At 31.3% G+C, this 19,478-nt stretch overlaps 2 protein-coding genes, 1 non-coding gene and 1 pseudogene across 5 annotated transcripts; 3 read left to right on the top strand and 1 right to left on the bottom strand.

Moving 5' to 3' along the window:
- The first annotated feature begins 4,221 nt into the window (after positions 1-4,221).
- Positions 4,222-4,912, top strand: AT4G12917. The gene is made up of 2 exons (NR_144106.1): positions 4,222-4,298; positions 4,437-4,912. It is a non-coding gene; the product is annotated as an other RNA (non-coding RNA).
- A 3,384-nt stretch (positions 4,913-8,296) lies between these two features.
- Positions 8,297-9,841, top strand: AT4G12915 (annotated as a pseudogene; the record flags this gene model as incomplete). The annotated part of the gene is made up of 1 exon: positions 8,297-9,841.
- Positions 9,842-14,693: 4,852 nt separating this feature from the next.
- On the top strand, positions 14,694-17,831 carry scpl20 (serine carboxypeptidase-like 20). 2 transcript variants are annotated; one of them, NM_117360.8, is made up of 13 exons: positions 14,694-15,172; positions 15,252-15,474; positions 15,558-15,680; positions 15,762-15,864; positions 15,945-15,982; positions 16,072-16,173; positions 16,254-16,334; positions 16,419-16,655; positions 16,734-16,799; positions 16,874-16,995; positions 17,080-17,193; positions 17,277-17,322; positions 17,410-17,831. In NM_117360.8, the coding sequence occupies exons 1-13, from the start codon at positions 15,018-15,020 to the stop codon at positions 17,491-17,493; spliced, it is 1,494 nt and encodes a 497-aa protein (NP_193027.5). In that variant the 5' UTR covers positions 14,694-15,017; the 3' UTR covers positions 17,494-17,831. The 2 variants fall into 2 exon arrangements, with proteins under 2 accessions (NP_193027.5, NP_001329616.1); NM_001340813.1 differs by lacking the exons at positions 17,277-17,322; positions 17,410-17,831 and having other exon boundaries at positions 14,737-15,172; positions 17,080-17,214.
- On the bottom strand, positions 17,736-19,304 carry AT4G12900 (Gamma interferon responsive lysosomal thiol (GILT) reductase family protein). The gene is made up of 5 exons (NM_117359.3): positions 18,977-19,304; positions 18,759-18,824; positions 18,544-18,666; positions 18,356-18,448; positions 17,736-18,263 (listed from the first exon to the last, which is right to left on the bottom strand). The coding sequence occupies exons 1-5, from the start codon at positions 19,247-19,249 to the stop codon at positions 18,123-18,125; spliced, it is 696 nt and encodes a 231-aa protein (NP_193026.1). The 5' UTR covers positions 19,250-19,304; the 3' UTR covers positions 17,736-18,122.
- Between the last annotated feature and the right edge of the window lie 174 nt (positions 19,305-19,478).

The following is a 19,478-nucleotide window of genomic DNA, read 5'->3' as shown; positions in this document are numbered from 1 at the left end:
GTGGGGATTTTGAGTATGTAATAATAAAATATGTAGATCATCTAATATCATATCAAATAAGGGTACAAGTTGGTTTAGTGGTTCTTCATAATAAGTTAATTTAATTGTATAAGTAAGAGATGTGTTGGTTTAATGGTTAAATAGTGAGGAAAGATAGAAGAAGTTTGTTAGTTAATAGAAATTCTTGTTGGTAATGTATATAGGATATAGTTTGGTTTGATGTAGGGGATATAAAAGTATGTAACACCAATAAAATATTTTATTAGATCATCTAATATCACATGAAAGAAGGGTATAAATTGGTTTAATGGTTCTTCATATTAAGAAGTTAGTCAAAGTAAGAGATAAGTTGGTTAAATGTTTAAAGAGTAAGGAAAGATCAATTCCAAAAAAGAAATATAAAAAGGGTCAGGAAAGGATATGATAGTAGAAATTATTATTGGTATGTATGTAGGTTATAGTTTGATGTAGGTTATAGTTGTATGTATGGCATTATGTGACAAACCAGTAACGATAGAAATTAAAAATGCTTTCGTTAGAGAAAAGTAAATGCTCCCGTTGCTATTTAAAAGGCTTATTTCAATATTTGCAAAGAAGAAATGATCTTCATTCTTGGTATTTTAATTTGAAATCTTGTTACGAGACTAAAAACATTATAAAGCAAATCATGTGTTAGTTTCATTTTAATTTCTATATTTCACTTCTAATCTTTTTCTCTGCCATGACTTGAAGCCATATTTTCTTTCTATTTTTTTTTTCGTTTTAAATTATATGTAAATGATGTTTAAAAATTTATGAATTTTTATTCAAGTTATTTATTCGTATTCAAATCAAATCAAGTGCATGTTGATAAAAATACTTATGCCTTTGCTAAGTCAAGTTGTACGGTTTTACCAAAATCTTTTTTTTTTAATTACTAAGAGTTTCTCAGTTTAAGCCCCATCCTCTTGCATTAGATACCATATATTTAATATAGTTTTCTCTAAGTGAACTATTCAAACCAGAAATATTAGGTTTTATCTGAGATACTTGCGGAACTAAACCAATAAAATATATATATATAATAATAAAGTAAGGTTTCTTTCTAAAAACAAGTTCTTAGAAGCTTACACCGAACACTTTCTGATTTGACATGTGTCTTTTACGTTTAAATCTAAATATCTTATTATCCATTTTCACTAAATTAATTATATCATTATACTAAAATACCTAAAGTCATAATTTTTTGACAACATAAAATATGTATAATGTTTGATTTTTGACAAATGCTATCTATTTTTGCTCACTTAAAATATAATTAAAATAATTATACTAAAATACCTAACGATATAATTTTATGATAACTTAAAACATGTATGTATTTTTATTTTAATGAATATTTTCTCTTTATTCCTTACTTAAAAACTAATTTTGTTTTTGATAAGAAATCTTGTTAAAAAAATGAAATTCACATAATGTTATCATAGGTGCTTTACACAAAATAAATCAGACGTAAAGAAAAAAAAAACTGAATGACAAACAAAAGTTATATATGCACATTTACTACATTAATTGTATTGAGAATCATTAGACTTATAAACAAATAAACATATAAGGTACTGTCTGTTGTCTCATCAATCTATTAAAACTTTAGGGCCATGCAAATTAATGCAATAACGAATTATTTCGATTATAATTTTTAAAGTATTAAATTGTTAAGATGAGATAATTAATCATATTAAAACTGATTATGCTTCTTATAAATCCTTTTAGTTTGTTCTCATTTGCTATAAACATTTAGTTTCTTTTCCGTAACCATACACAAACCTGCATTACTCTACTATGCTCACATAATGATGAATCTTTTTATCAATATAAAAACAAATTGTAAGAAAAGGTAAATTCTCTTTTTTTTTTCTTTCTAGTGCGTAATTTTCAACATGCTTCAATTTCAGATGGGAATAATCCGCAACATGTTTAACTATTAGTTACATGTTTTTTACTTTCTTTGATAATATTTACATAATTTATTTTGTAACATGAATTTCTTCTCGTTTTCATTTTATAGGGAATAAGCTTTATGCCATGTCTCACAAAATGATGAACTAGAGAAAATTGTGATGATTCCTCTATGAGTAAGAGCAACGGCAATAGTGTTTACATTAGAAAACATTCTCTAGACAATTTTGGGGCTGTTTCAGTTTTCAAATTTACCAATATGCAGTGCATTAAAAGTATTCTCCAAAGAAAAAAAATGACTCTTAGAATATAGGATGAAAAATATAGAACTACTTCTAATTTATTTTGTGCTACCACACACAAACCATTATGTGTTATCAACTTATCATACACAAACCTTTTTTTTTTTTTTTTGAACAAAGATCATACACAAACCTATATTACAATATTACATTCATAAAATACTAAATGTTTCCATCAATATAGAAAAATTGTAATTATCGCATGTCTCTTACTGTACAAAAAAGTCAATTATATTTTCTTTTTTAGTGTGCATTTTTTAACATGTTTTAATTAAAAGTCTGATATTTTTTCCATATTTTTAATAATTAATTATATGTTTTTTAAATCTTATTTTTACATTGTTTGAACTGTATTTACAGAATATATTTTTTCCTTATCATTTCTTAGGGAATGAGCCGATATGCAAAAAGAGAACTAAAGAGTATGAAGTTTGAGTTCTTTGTAAGGAAAATTTGGTATATCATTAATGCAGCCAATTTGGTAACAAGTAAATGTCAAATTTTGGTCTATAAAAATTTGGTGCCCTCGTTGTTCTTGGGGAGATTTGCAAAACTACTCTTTTTTTACCACCTTTTTGCAATAATACCCTTTTGTGTTGTCCATTTTTTAAAATACCTCTTCCATTGAACAGAATGACCAAATTACCCTCATCTAATAGGAACATGTAATTGGAAACTGAAATATTCCCGCCAAATGTTTTGGCGACAAAATTTATTTTTCCCGCCAAAAAAATATTCCGCAAAACTTTTTTCCCGTCAAAACTTTTTCGTAACAAATTTTTTCTCAGCCAAAAAAATGCTTTTAAAAATCCTTGTAATTTTTTTTAGCGGGAAATAGATTTACAAGGGATTTTAAAAGTGTTTTAAAAGATTTACAAGCGATTTTAAAAGGGTTTAAAAATATTTACAAGGGATTTTAATGGGCTTTAAAAAATTTATAAAGGTTTTTTAAAGATTTTTAAAGGGTTTAAAAGTGTTTTAAAAGATTTATAAGGGATTTTAAAAGGGTTTTAAAATATTTACAAGGGATTTTAAAAGTGTTTTACAAGATTTACAAGAGATTTTAAAAATGTTTTACAAGATTTACAAGAGATTTTAAAAGGTTTTAATAAAATTTACAAGAGTTTTTAAAGGGTCTTCTTGTAAATTCTTTAAAAGTCTTTTAAAAATCCTTGTACATCTTTTAAAACCCTTTTAAAATTTCTTGTAAATCTTTAAAACCCTTTTAAAATCCCTTGTAAATCTTTTAAAAGACTTTGAAACCCTTTTAAAATCACTTAAAAACCTTTGTAAATCTTTTAAAGCCCTTTAAAATCCTTTGTAAATATTTTAAAACCCTTTTAAAATCTCTTGTAAATCTTTTAAAACCTTTTTAAAATCACTTGTAAATATTTTAAACCCCTTTTAAAATCCCTTGTAAATCTTTTAAAATCCTTTTAAAATCCCTTGTAAATATTTTAAAATCTTTTGAAAATCTCTTGTAAATCTTTTAAAACCCTTTTAAAATCACTTGTAAATCTTTTTCCCGCCAAAAAAAAGTTTTTGCGGGAAAAATATTTTTTTCGAAAATTTTTGGCGGGAAATTTATTTTGGAATATTTTAGGCAAAAAATATTAATATTTCATTTTGTTAACCTAAAACAATTTCTAAATAGGGGTAAAATGATCATTAAAAAATTAAAGAGGGTATAAATAAAAAGGAATATACCATATTGAGGCACTTTCCGAAAAACTTTAAGCATTATAGACACTTTTAAAACTAGAGGCACTTTCCCTTATTTTTGGAGTAAAAAGGACAAATATACCCTCTCAAATTCAATCCCAGATATCACTCCAAACCGATCATTAGTTTCGATCAAATTGGTTTAAAAATAACAGTTATCACTTACGATTTAAAATGAGTGGTTATTAAGAAAGGAAGGCAGTCGGATATTAACAGTTTGAACAGATGAGATTACAAAACAAACTTGAGAAACTTCCCCTGCTTTTTGAAGAACAATGAATTGAAACACATAAATTTATGGGTTTCAATCTGTGGCCAACTGTAATGGCGGAGGAAGTACGTTTTTGAAAAACTGCGATGTTCATGTTTTTATTTAACAGTATTCTTCTTCTTTTCTTTTATATATCAAATGCCAAACTCTGTGTTCATGTTTTTATTTAACGGTATTCTTCTTCTTTTCTTTCCTTGTACAAGTCTTTGTTCAGGTGCCGAATATCTCTTACAAGTTGTACATGGTGAGATCCCTCACACGTTTTTTTGACTCAAGCTAAACGATCTCCGCTGCTGAGATTGTTGTTCATGTTCTTGATTATCTTTACAAGAAGCTGGATGAAGTATGTCTTGTACAAGGTGGTGAGGTTGTGACCGTGTTCATGAGTTTCTGTGTTTTTTTAACATATCTTTGTTGGTGGTCACTTTCGTAATTGAATTAGCGATAAATATTTGGACGAGGTGGAAGGATTTCACATGCTGTTGCAAATGTTTGCTGGAAGTTTATTGCCATATATAGAGGGTTCGTATTCATGGTAACTCTTGATGATCCTTTTAAGAGGTCAGTGTTATAAACTTCACATTAATTACATGGCTGCCAATATCATTACCACACAGCTCTGTTTTGTTTTTTTACTCTACATGTCTTCTCATTAAAAATGAGCTATAAAAAAAGGTAATGATTGTTTAATTAGCTTATTTTGTTTAAAAAATATTAGTAATGACCTACTTAAATCTGCTTATGTTAACAAAATATATTTTTGTCATGTGTTTTGGTAACTTTCTTTTGTTTTCTATGAACAAATGCTTATGATCAAATGGACAAGTGTTTATGGTCAAATATTAGTGGATAATCTGAAAGTGTTTATATCCCTTAATCCATTGTGGTGCTGATGGTGTCCAAAGCCTGCAACAAGTCTTGATGATTCAAATAAACGTAAAATGAGATGAACCCCTAATCTTTATCCACTAAATTTGAAACCGTAAAACAAAACTCTAAACCATATAGTATATCATAACTATAAAAAAATGATAATTTTACAGAGCGATAAAACACATTCACAGTAGATCAAAGACATATGTGTCCATTAATGAATGTCCAAGCGGTCTAATCCATATTTAATGACTTACCGGGTAGTATATCATTTCAATACACAAGTTTATATATGAATGACAATCGCCAATTCAAAGTACATCGTACATCGTTCATTTTTCTTTGACCATTTATTCATTTGTGTATGGACAGTTCCATCATTATATAACATTTAGTCATTCTTTCTTAAGAAATATCTAAATGAAAATTACGTGGCTATTATAAAGATTTTCAAACTCGCAAAAATGGAGTGACAAATAAACAGATTTGAAAAATGGTTCCATGTACCTATATAAAACCAATAATCAATAAGTTGGATTCTATTAAGGTTTTATAATTTGCAAAACGTGGAGTGATAAATGGATAAATTTGAGAAATGGTTTCATATCTTCGACGTATATAAACCAATAATCAACATTTTGGCTTGATCCTTAACAAATCTTACAAAAACCGTCTACTTAATCAATAATTCATGCAAACAAAAGGTATGGTTGTCCATTACTTATTGTCCAAACGTTATAGTCCAAACGTTACAGTCCATGTGTTCATCTTCTTTCCAATAGATGACATCAAGTACTGAATTTCAAACAAATGGGGCAAATAGTTATTGAACTTTAGCACAAATTATGAAAAAGATCTCCAAACACTTGTAAGCTTTTTGTATCAAAACTAAAGAGATAAATGTATCCCAATCAAACAATATATGTGAATTCTGTTTGATTGTCACCTCCCCGAGAAACATAGCAGACAATAAAACTGAGTTCTAAAACAACAAGCCAAGTTCTAAAATCTTTGTCAATTTTCCACTGTTATCACCTTCCTCAGCACTTTAAGGAACTGCAGTAGCGGCGGTTGTGAAACGATTCGTGTCTAAGGAGTGAGAGATTGACGAAGGAACACCGGACCAAGCACGGAGAGGTGAATCAGATGAAGTGAGACGCAAAGATCGACGAGATAAAGAAGGAGTAGAGACAACATTTGGAAAAATGTTTAGATCGCTTGAAGAAGCGACGGTTATGGGATGGTGGCGGAGAGAGAGCCGTTGTGGTTTTAGGAGAGGGAGTGACAGAGAGAGAAAATATGGCGGAGCTTTGCATCGTTGAGATCTGAAATCAAAAGTTGTTGATGAGAGTGAAAAATGAGGAAGAAAGCGTTTTTAGAATAGAGATCCGGAGTCGAGAAACTGTAATTTAGTTTTTTTTACTGGATTTAGATATTTTGTAGAATTCAAAAAATAAACTTCGATGGTAACTGTAAAGTCGTCGTGCACGTAAACCGGATTTGGTTTAAAGAAAACAAATTTGGTTTGATTTATAAATCAAAATTTGGTTTTAGGGTATAATAGTAACTTTGTTTGTACAAAGTGCCTGATTTTTTGTAAGTGTTGTAACACGTAAATTGTTTTGAAAAAGTGTCCGAGAAGGCAAATATCTCTAAATAAAAATGGCAAATAGGAAAGGGTAGAATTGAAAAAAGGTAGTGTGCAAAGGGCATTCTCAGCAATTATTCTTGTTCTTGTACTGTTCTCTTCTTTTAGGATTTTTAGAATTCAAAAGTTTATTGAGTTATATTTACGGCTATTCCAGATGATTAATTTTGGATTATCTGACTTTGGATTTTTTTTCATGTATTTCAATATTGATTGATTCAGATCAAATAGATTGTATTCTATGTTATTTTCACTTATTTTGGGATAATTTGATATATTGATTTCTTTTATTTAGGTTCTGTTTGTAGAGAAGATTCTTAAGAGAAAAATCTGTAAAAAGCCTCCAATATACATGAGATGAATGTGATCAAGTATTGTTGCCATTAGGTTGTTGCTGACTTTGAACGATGACTTTCTTTTTTTTTTTTAAATGTAAAATTATATTCAACCAAAAAAACCATTGTTTACAATAAATGTAACATGAATTTAGAGAGATCAAACAGAGTCTGAGAGATGATCATGTGTCCTAACTTCGAGTTTGAAACCAATACTGCAGCCCACTTTGAAGTCTTTTGTTCCCCATCTTCTGATGTGTGCTGAATCTATTCCGAATGTTTTTGTCAATGAGCTTAGTTAGCTTCAAAGCCGGAATTGCAGGCTCACCATGTCGCCTACCATTTCTCTCTCGCCATAGACTGTGAATCAAAGCTTGGAACGTATACCGAAGGGTGAAAACATGTGTCCTAACTTCGAGTTTGAACGATGACTACTACGCTTACGGGATTGATATATCAATGAGATTTTTTTCTATTTTATTTTCATCCTTTTTGTTAGGTGATTGGATATCCTAAATATTTTTGTAGTCAATATAGGTTCATAAATCATAATATTTCATACGGTTTATGTTCTGTCTTCTCATCCAAAATTTAGATTATATCTACTATAAGTTTCGAATCAGTTTGTCCACTTTTATGAAGATGGTATTAGTTCTAGATGACGTGACTCGCTGAAGTGTTGCATTACTCTCAACCCAAAACCAATATGTGTTGTGGTGAGAACTGAGAACCACTATCTTCCGTATTGTAGGTATATGGTGATGATGTCATGGACCAAACCAAAAGTTGTTTCGCATTGTTGAACTGTGAGAAAAATGTAATATGAAATCGATGTAACGTAGTGGATAACACTGAATCTTATATATTCATCAATGTAAAATTGTTTGGAATTAATTTATAAAACAATTTACCAAAACAGACAAGAATCATATTATTGTACATTTCTTTTCTTTATAGTGAAATTAATTAGTTCTAAAATCCTCAAACCATATCTCAACATTTATTTTTAAGCTATATTATCGTGTAAGGAAACTTATTTATATGACTACATTCAATTAATAATTCTTTCTGCCTCTCTTCCATGTTTATAGTTTAGTAAAAGAATTTGATTTTAGAAGCTATATAAATTATTTATCATAAACCGTAAAAAAAATTGTTATGAAATATAAAAATATATGAGCCAGATGATATTGGTTGGGCTGAAGAGGACAAGAAAAAGAGAGTAGACATGTCTGAACACATCATTCCAAGTCAGACAACTAAGTAGCTCTTGGATCCCGATAGTTTCGTTATTGATTGTTCGACCTCTACTATCCAGTTCAGCCACTCTCTCTGCAATCTAGGATCCATCATCAACCTGATGCCCAAGTCTGTTGCTGAAAGACTAAACATAACTACCTACATGGTAGCATGAATCATTCTTTTCTTCGCGGATCGCTCTAAACAAGTCCTTGAAGGTATCTTCGAGGATGTTCCTGAGAAAGTTGGAGATTGCCTCATCCTGGCAGATTTTGTGGTATTGGCATATGATGAAGAACTCAAGGATCCTCTTATCTTAAGTAGATCTTTCTTACCTACAGTTGGTGCTAGGATTGATGTAGAAAAAGGTTGGATTTCACTTGATGTCTGCGATGTTGTGATGGATTTCAACATGGATGGATCAAATTTTAAGTCTCCTATCAGTAGCAAAGCACCCTACATGGACACATCTACTAAGGCTACTAATATTTTGACTCCAGAGGTCGCTATAGAGGTTTCTACAACTCAGGTGAGAGCCGCACAGCTGCAGTGTCAACCGATACCACCACCAGTGTTGATCGACACCATCGAGCAGCTGAGAGCCAAATTTCAGCTTCAATAAAGTCTTGGAACTAAGTCCAGATCCACATCTGCAACACTCCTATGCACAAAGGTATTTCTCCTCCACTGTTCCTCAATCTACTTCTTCGATTAGTTCTTTCGAATCTTTGAAGTATGCTTCACAGGTAAACGAGCATCGAGTTTCTCGAGAGCTTGTTTCTTCTGTTGATGTTGTAGGTAAAAGAGCTAATCCACATGTTGTTGCACCAAGCTCCACCGCTTATACACCACCATGGAAGGCAAGGATGTTATTAGTTGAGATGCAACACAAATCTCTTATTGATCCAGCTAAGTCCTGAACTTCAGAACAGTCAAGCTATAAATTACAAACAAGCGTTTAGTGGAAGGCAACCCACTAGTATGATTTCTTTTTCTTTTCTTTTATTTACGTTATTCTTCTATTTTTCCCGCTCACTTCAGATTTGAATGCCATAAGAGACAGTAACGTTTAAGTCTGGGGGAGGTGCTTACTAGTTAAGTTTTTATTTTTGAGTCTTAGTAATTTTATTTTTAATGTTTTGAGTCTTTTCTATATATATATATATATATATATAAAATTATATATATATATATATGTATGTATATAAAAATATTTGTTGAGTCAAAATTAGTTAGGAATTATGATCTATATTCTTTAGACTATTGTTTGGTTGATTAATGATGCAGGTTCGAGTCAATCCGACTAATAGAAAATCCAGAGTGCAAACCGACAAAATAGAGGACATCCACTTTGTCAACATAATCCATAAAGGCTGGAGCTAATCACACTACTCTTCTTTTAACCTCGTCAAAACGGTTAATATTTATAGAACTTGACTCCTTGTTCATACCTGATGAATGAAACCATATAAAATAGTATTTATCTCCCTTATTATATAAAAAAGGTAAAAGAGAGAAATTGAAAGGATTTCCTGTAGGGTAAAGGGCTAGGAATATTTATCATGATCCCATTATTTTACACTCTAGGGAATGACCAATTGCAAAGGTTGGAAATTTACGGAGGATATTTCTGGTGATGTGACTACTCCTTTGTTTAATCTCTGAAATAATAAGTCTTGGGGAGAGAAAGAATATCAAGAGAATGTAGAATGGTTGATTTATCATGGTATAGTACATGAATAAGTCTAGAAAGTTCTTGAATATAAGTTTGATTGATGAGACCCCAGCGATGAAAGCTTGTTGAATATAGTTGTGAAATTTAGGTATGGAATTGTTGTGTAAGCTTGTGGAGAATTACATGGTGGTTAGGATTTGATTAGACATGTTAGGCATATGGATTTGGTTATAATTATCAAGGCAATAGGCTAGAAAATATTGAGAGTTTGTACGTTTTCAAACCTCTTCCACGGGTTCAGTTTTTGTGTTTTGCTTGAGGGCAAATAAAAGCTAAGTCTGGAGGAGTTGATATACCTCTATTTTTACTGATTTTAGCTATATCTAGGTATAAGTTTTAGAGTTTTTTTGTTATTTCTAGAGTCTTTTTAGAGGCTTTTCAGGTATTTCAAAGATCGGGACAAGTTTGAGAATTCATGGAGTATTCTAGAGCTAAACAGAAGAACTCAAACTTGAAGGACGAATTTGGATTTTGACCAAGGCAAGAGTGTCACCCGACACCCTCCTGGAGTCGATCGAGACCGCTCGCGGCCCAACAAGAAGTCTGACGGTTTGAAGTTTAAAATTTCCATAAATCACACCAAAAGATTTTCTGATTACATTATTAGTCCACTTGTTAGGTTTAAGGTTTCTCATTAGGGTTTTAGATGATTTAGTAGATCACCAACCTATTAAAATTATCTTTAGAGTTTGCCATCTTGATTGTTTTTAATGCTAGTTCTAGAGTAGCTAAGTAGAACTTGATCTTAAGTAATAGGTAAGTTACGAAAAGCTGCTTATTACTGGAGCTATCATAGATGGGCGTAAGTATTTAGTTGCGAATAGCTCTGGTTTAGATAATTAGGTGAACTAATCAAACCTGATATTATTGCATGTTTAGCAATTAAGTATTTGCAGACTAGCGTTAGGATCCTTAGTTATTAGGCATAGTTTAATCAATGCGGACTAGTATCTGTTACTTTACATTAGTGATTTGAGTTCTAGAATGGTTCCATAACAATCTTAATTATAATTAGATCTACTAGTCATCTATTTCTTGAGAATATCCCTAAGCTTGACGTCTTAATCATCTGAATTTATACACATACAATTTGTTGCTTGCTTATTTGCTTTCTCTTTATTTATTTTTACTTATTGATTTAGTTTAGTCTCGATACTATAACCTTCTGTGTGAACAAAAAAGTTTCGTGGAAATCGATCCTTAAGTATTACAACTGGCCTCTTATTTGAGAGAGTAGTCTAGGTTAATTTGATCCTATATCAGTTATCGTCCATATGTGTACCACACCATCACACAAGAAAATGACATCATTACCAAGGATTAAATTGTGAGAGGTTCTAGATTCTCTCATCCGACCAAGGCAAAAAGAGAACTTCGAGCCAAACTCCCCAGAATGGAGTACTTTCCAACCCTAGCCCTAATATGCCCGTTCTAGTAAAATCCGAACCGTTGCTATACTCGTTGCATCCAAAATACAAACATGCAACATTTTGAACTCACTATCAAGTGTATATAATGTAAGCATTTCTTGCACAAGAGTTCCTTTCATGTTGTTCTCGTCTACATAATGTTGTCGGTAGGTTATTTTCTTATCAAATGATCAATGTGAGATACATATTTGATTTTGGATTAGGATTTCCACACATCGCATTGTAGTTTGTTATTGAAGCTAAGAGCATTTGAATAAACCTTATGGTCATAATAGTAGGAGCAAGGGAAGCATTGAGTGCAGTGAAGTTGCTCCCCATATTCATGTGATGAGTTTATCGCTTTTGAGGAGATTTAAAATGAATTTCAGCCATAAATGCTATATCTCGGTGGGAGTGGAGTGACGAGAGAGGAGGAAAACAACTTTGTTGTCGTAAAAACTTTCCATTGTGCATATATGGATATATAGTTAAACAACTTTTTTTTTTATTCGGCCATTATGGAATAATGACTATTGATAAAAAAATAAAAATAATAAGTAGAGTAGAATGAAAGTAGTGCTTGATACATTATTATGATTTTTTTTTCATTAAATGTTTTTAGAAAATCATTTAAGAGTAAGATTAATAGAGAATTTAACATAACAAAAGACTTTTGATTTTTCCTCAATTAGTTTTGTTAATCATTTTATTTAATTAATGTAGCATGACACATGCCATTTTCTTGTGTGATGATATGTTACTTATATGGAGAGAGTTGACCAATTTTTATATATATGATTAATTAAAAGACGGAGGAAAGAAAAACAAGAAAAGTCAATGTGATTTTCATTTATATTAAATTTTTTGACTGATTAATTAAGGATGTGATTTGTAGTAAAATGTGATGATTTTAAAGTAGTGAACGAAAGATTTGTGGAAGTAAGAGGTAAGTTGGGTTAATGGTTAAAGAGTGAGGGAAGAAAGAAAAAATGAGTTACTTAGTAGAAATTTTGTTGGTAGTGTATGTTGGGATATAATTTGGTTTGATGTGGGGATATGAAAGTATGTAATAAAAATATATGTAAATCATCTAATATCATATGAATAAGGGTATTTTGAAAATTGCTAACAAAACAAATATTTATGGTTATTATTGTTATTTATGTTCATTTTTGTGTTATTGTGAAAATAATAAACTCAAATCTATCTCATATAGCTGCAAATTTTATGATTAGATTCATCTTTGATTCGAAATATCAATTATACGTTTTATGTACAAATCTAAATTTTTATACATCTAAAATCCTAAATTTTTACTATCATGAATACATAGAATAACATTATAAGATATATTGATACAATAGTATATAATTATGTTACTTATATGGTTTGAAACTTGCATAATTTGTTCTGAACAAACATTTTTTTGTTCCACGTACTCTTTTCTCATCTACTACTCTAACCATATCCTGATATGCTATTAATTTAAGTCAATACTTTAGATCTCTCCCTTTTTATGTCTAGAATTTTCAAGTATATCTAACATCTCAAATGTGCATTACGTGCAAAAACTTGCATGTCTTTGTTACTAACTTACCATAAGACACATAAATGAAAAGAGAAAAGGTCATATGATAAATCATATCCACAAAACAAATAATAAGAAAATATTCACTGTAAAATTAGTAACTTAATAAGAGGTTAGGTAGCAAACATCTAAACTACAACACAAGTAATTGTTTTAGCAATTATCAAGTAATGATCATTAATAAATAAAAAAAACTAATGAAAGAAGAAGAGTAGAATGAAAGTAATACTTGATACATTAGCATGATTTTGTATTTTTTTAGTATTTTTAACAAATGAATTAAGAGTAAGATTAATGGATGACTTAATTCACAATAGGAGAATTTTGGTTTTTCTTCAATTAATGTAGCTAATCTTTTTATTTAAATAATATAAAACGACAAATGTCATTTTCTCATGTGATAATGGTACACTTATATGGAGAAAATTTACCAACTTTCATATATATGATTATATAAGTAATAATATGTAAAGAAGAAAAGAAACGAAAGAGTGAAAGAGTGAGCAAGAGAAACTTGTATAATTAACTTGTATATATGCGTTAAAAAAATGAGAACCGACTCTTTTACTAAATCATTTATTAAGCAGAGATTTAGCTGACATTATACTTCTCCATCTATATGATAGAAAAGTATAATTTTATTCAATCCAGATGATTGGATTTTCAAAAATATATTTTGAAAGTTTTCGCAAAAAGTAAGTCGAAAACGTTATCAACCAATTATTTTGCTAGTAGGACCAAATTAAAATGATTCACATTCCGAAATCCTATTCCACTTTTCGATTTACTATTGCATAATTTCTTCTAAACTATGTAGTTTATACCCTTCGATTTACCATTTTTACTCCACTAAAATTTAGTAACCGCATTTAAAAGTTTAGAAGTAATTATTTTTAGTACTTTGAAGTAAGAAATCACATAAATTGATAATGGCGCAGCTATACACTTTATTAGCACTTCTTTTTTACCTTTCAAAAAAACTTGTTATCTTTTTATCTGTATAATAAAACCGGTAGTTTCTTGTACCAAACCAAATTCTTAGTTCAAAATTTTGAAAACATAATACAACGAACTTTATTTATTTATTACCTTTTTCAAATTCTTCCCTTCCAAAACTTTCTGATTTTATTATTCTTTACATATACTCTTATAATGTTATAACAATTCCAGAGAAAACAATATGAAAAGAAGAAAAACTAACTAAACAAAATAGTAGTGTGGACCTGGATCTATTCTTCTATTAAAATTTGCTTTCCACTAGATTTTAGATATATAGGTTTAAAAGCTAACCATAGCTTTTAACCTCATAAATTTCAAAATGCTTTCCAAAATACGGATTATACTATTCCCAATAATTGAATAATCAGTTTATTTTCTACGTAATTTAACAATGGGAAAGCTAATTCGTAGAAGTTATCGTTCAAAATAAAACCAAAACTTTTTAATCATTATGTAGGAATCTTTTCCAAACAAAACGCCTAAAACTTAACAAAAAGAATTCACAAAAACCAGCCACGTGTCACCTTTTGTTAAGCCAGTCGTCACTTTAAGTAACCGCTTGTCACTTTAAGAAGCGGTCCCAAGTCAACTCGCGCCACTCAAATCAATCATGCTTATGTAAATAACAACTAAACGCAGACGCAATCACCATTTTCTTTATAGAAATGCTCAAAATCGTGCCTTTTAAGGAAACTGTTGCTTTGCAGAATCACAAAATCTATATACCAACCATAAGTTTCCAAATTTTGTTCTAAAAATCAAAAAAATTCATATCATCTTTTTGTCTTTTTTTACCAGAATTTCATCCTTATTTCGTGCTAAATCATTTTCCAAACATTCATAATACTTTTTGTTGGTTTATGGCCAACTAACAAAATATCCTCTAGATTTTCTTCTTTGTGTTAGTCTATATAAAGCAATACCACAGTGATCCTCTTTTTTAATTCATTCTGTGTTTATGTCAATAATCACAATGGTTTGGTTAATGAAAGTTTTTGTCTTTGTGACATTACTCTCTTTAGTGTTTGTAATAACAGAATCAGCTCCTGAATCTGCTCTTATCACCAAACTTCCTGGTTTCGAAGGCACTTTTCCTTCGAAACATTACTCCGGGTAAAATATCAAATTCTCTGTTCTTGAAATTCAAGATTCTGTTTTTCTTGTATATAATCTTTTTGGTTTTTGATCAAAGGTATGTGACAATTGATAAGGAACATGGAAAGAATCTATGGTATTACTTTATTGAATCGGAGAAGAATCCATCGAAAGATCCGGTGGTGCTTTGGCTCAATGGTGGTCCAGGTTGTTCAAGCATGGATGGATTTGTGTATGAGCATGGTCCATTCAATTTCGAACTACCAAAGAAAAACAATAGTCTCCCACTCTTGCATCTTAATCCTTATAGTTGGTCCAAGGTAATTTTAATGAAAACATATCTGTGTTGTTTTTTTTTACTAGTTTTGTAATGTTTTGATGTATGATTTGTTTACTTTTTCAGGTCTCTAACATTATATACCTTGATTCTCCTGTTGGTGTGGGATTCTCTTACTCAAACAATAAGTCTGATTACATAACCGGTGATATTAAAACCGCGGTTGACTCTCACGCGTTCCTTCTCAAGGTGAATCATTAGACATGTTTTAGTTTTTGGGTGTAATGCAGATTACTAAATGCTTCTTTCATTCAAAATGTTCTTCACCAGTGGTTCCAAATGTTTCCTGAGTTTCAATCAAATCCTTTTTTCATCTCTGGAGAATCTTACGCCGGAGTTTATGTCCCAACTCTTGCTTCAGAAGTTGTCATAGGTATCTATCTATCTTCTCCTTTCATAATCAGTGATACATCTTCTCAAGTTTTTTAATCCATTTGTTGGTTTATGTTGCAGGGAACAAAAATGGAGTAAAGCCGGCTCTTAACTTCAAGGTAACGAGATTTAACGACTCAATCTCGGTTTCTTGAGTTCTCGTTTTGTTTCACACAATGACTGTGTGTTCTTCTCTGGTTTTGGACAGGGGTATTTGGTTGGAAATGGAGTTGCGGATCCGAAGTTTGATGGAAATGCTTTTGTCCCGTTTGCACATGGGATGGGACTAATCTCTGATGAACTCTTTGAGGTTTGTTTAGTTGCTTATAATAGAGTCTTACTCTTCCACTTTCTTTATATTATCTAACAACATCGAAAAGAAAATCGCAGAACGTTACAAAAGCTTGCAAGGGAAATTTCTATGAAATAGAGGGACTCGAGTGCGAGGAACAGTATACGAAAGTTAACGATGTATGAATAATGTTTCATGTTAATTCTTATAGACATTAAGAATGTTTGTAAGATGATGGTTTTAATATTATTCTTACATGTCAGGATACTAACCAGTTGAATATATACAACATTCTTGAGCCATGTTACCACGGAACATCGCTATCTGCATTCGACATTAGATCGCTTCCTTCAAGTCTCCTTCAGCTAGGCAAAACTGAAAAACGGTTACCTATAAGAAAAAGAATGTTTGGTCGAGCGTGGCCAGTTCGTGCGCCTGTTCATCCAGGCATTGTCCCTAGCTGGTCTCAACTTCTTGCCGACGTCACTGTTCCTTGCATTGTAAGTAAACCAAAACCATGTACCTCTCTGTTTCACCACTTAAGATTGTAAGCTGAAACAATGAATGATTGTTTGCAGGATGATAGAGTTGCAACAGCGTGGTTGAACGATCCAGAGATTAGGAAAGCTATTCATACTAAAGAGGTCTCAAACTCTGTCTGATTCTATTGCTATGTATTATGAAAACAGATCATTGATGTGTTTGGAACATTATACAGGAGAGCGAGATTGGAAGGTGGGAACTTTGCAGTGGGAAACTCTCATTCTATCACGACGCAGGAAGCATGATCGATTTCCATAGAAACCTTACACTAAGTGGATATAGAGCTCTCATTTACAGGTACTTAAACAAAAACATATAAAATGAATCTGAAGCCATATACTATATAGTTTAGAGAGTAATGAAATAAGCTTTTCTTTGTAGCGGGGATCACGATATGTGTGTTCCGTTTACTGGCTCGGAAGCTTGGACAAAATCTCTTGGATACAAAGTTATTGATGAATGGAGGGCATGGATATCAAATGACCAAGTCGCGGGGTAATAATTCTTCGCCTAGTCGAATATATGACTTATGTCGAGCTCCTAATGTTTCTACATTATTCTATGAACAATCTTTTCAGGTATACGCAAGGATATGCAAACAATCTCACATTTTTAACCATCAAGGTAAGCATTGAATCTCAACTCAAATATAACCATCTCATTTTGAAAAACAATGTTTGTTATATTTTCTATGCTTGTGGTAATTTGCAGGGTGCAGGACATACGGTTCCTGAGTACAAACCGCGGGAGGCTTTAGACTTCTATAGCCGATTTCTAGAAGGAAGCAAGATTTAAGAGAGCTGTCTCATCAGTTTCATATTCTGTGCTGTATTTAAAAGTGATCATCTTATAGCAATATAGAATCTTGATTGATTTGAATAAGAAAGATATATTCTTCAACTCATTATTCAACATAGTAAAAATCATTTACCTCTATACTTGTAGCAGAATGCATGCCGTTTCTACTTTCCACGTTTGAATTGTGCGCCGTTACACTAAAAAGCGTAAACTGTAACGTACGTTTCAAAAAACATTTGGAGACTAATGCAAATTTACTTACATGTTAGACAATTTCAAATCAATCTGTTCTTAATGAATAGGATGAACTGGTTGTATTCTCAAGATTGTTTCCATTGTATCTCTTAGAAAGCTAGTTTTAGTGGCAGGATAAAGATAACTCACATTAAAAGAAGTTTGAGAATTTGTTCATAATGCCTTTGTGGTCCATTTCCACTACACCACACTACATACTGAGATGATTTCAATTTCGAAAACATTCAGTGAAAAAAGAAAAAAGAAAAAAAAACTTAATATAGTTCAATTCAGGTGTTTCATAAAAAGGTTCATCAACGTTCATAAAACGTGTCTTTATTAAAGATTTCCACTAAGGTAAGCTTAAATCCATTAGTAGTATGATAATTAACTTAGTGATTGATAGCTTCATCAACATAGGAGAATTCAAGCATCATTGTCCTCTGAGACAAGACAGAGGAATAACAGAGTTTAGGGAGAGCAGCCTTTCCTTTATACGCTTTGCAGACTAAGTCCACAAAATCACCAATATTCTGCCAAAAATAAAACACAATCAGTAAGTGATTTTTCACCAAATTAAAAACACAATTCAGTCAGATTAATATATAAAGACTGTTATGTATACTTCGTAGAGTGGTTCGCCGTTGAGTGTCATCCATGGTACGTATTTATGCTCCGGTTTCAAACTCAATGTCTGGTTTGCATACCCAAGTATCAGCTGTGCAATAAAAACAACAAACAGTTAGACATTCATATAGAAAAATTGTAAATGTATATGATGATTATGAGTGTTTTATTTATGTGTACACCTACCTCTTTAGAGAGATCACCATTGTAACAATCATTTATCGCTTTTTCACCTCCATACTTCTTAACACAAGATTCCCAAGCATTCGTGTTAGTTTCAACGCACCGAATGAACTTGTAGTGCAATCTCTGCGTTCCAAAAACCATCACATGTTTCATACTCATTTTGTCACAAAGATAGAGAGTAAGGAATACATTGATCATTAAGTTATGTTATGTACCTGATTAGGCCAAGTTCTTATGGCGCAAGCTTCAAGGGCGTTTAATTTGCATTCTTCTTCACCATGCTTAATTCACAAATTTATCAAACATAATCATTTAGAATAAGATTATGAGATAAATATATATATATATATATATATATATATATATATATATATATATATATATATATATATATATATAGGACCAACTAAAAATAGGGAGAAATGAAAAGAACCTGGCAAGTGACGGTAAGATCATCGGAGACATGGGCGTTACCGAATGGAATGAGCTTGAGATCGGTGATTGTGTGGAGATCAGTGTTAAAGATTTTGCCTAGATGATGGACGATGAAATTCTGACAAGAAGGACAAAGTGATTCATAGTAAAGATTGAGCTTTACTTTGTCGGATTCTCCAGCCACGAGATTGTGTGATGAGAATGTGAATAGGAGGAGGCAAGCAAAGAATACAAGCTTGGTTGAAGAAGCCAACGAAGAAGAAGAAGCCATTGTTCTTAATAGAATTTGAGTTGAGTGCTAGTTGCTTTGTGTGTGTGTGTATCCATTTATAGATAAGATATTTTTGATTTTTTTTGTCCCTACTCCCCTAGTAACCTCTACCAGTCTACCGGTGGGGGATCCAAGTCTAAATTTTATGGGTAATAATATTTTTCATTTAAATCAAAGCAATTGTAATTTGATTTTTGTAAGAGTTAATTATATATGTAGATAGTCAAAT

The sequence above is a fragment of the Arabidopsis thaliana genome, chromosome 4 (assembly GCF_000001735.4).
Source record: "Arabidopsis thaliana chromosome 4, partial sequence".
NCBI lineage: Eukaryota > Viridiplantae > Streptophyta > Magnoliopsida > Brassicales > Brassicaceae > Arabidopsis > Arabidopsis thaliana.
Note: the sequence above shows the minus strand (reverse complement) of the source record. Positions and strands in the feature narration are given on the sequence as shown.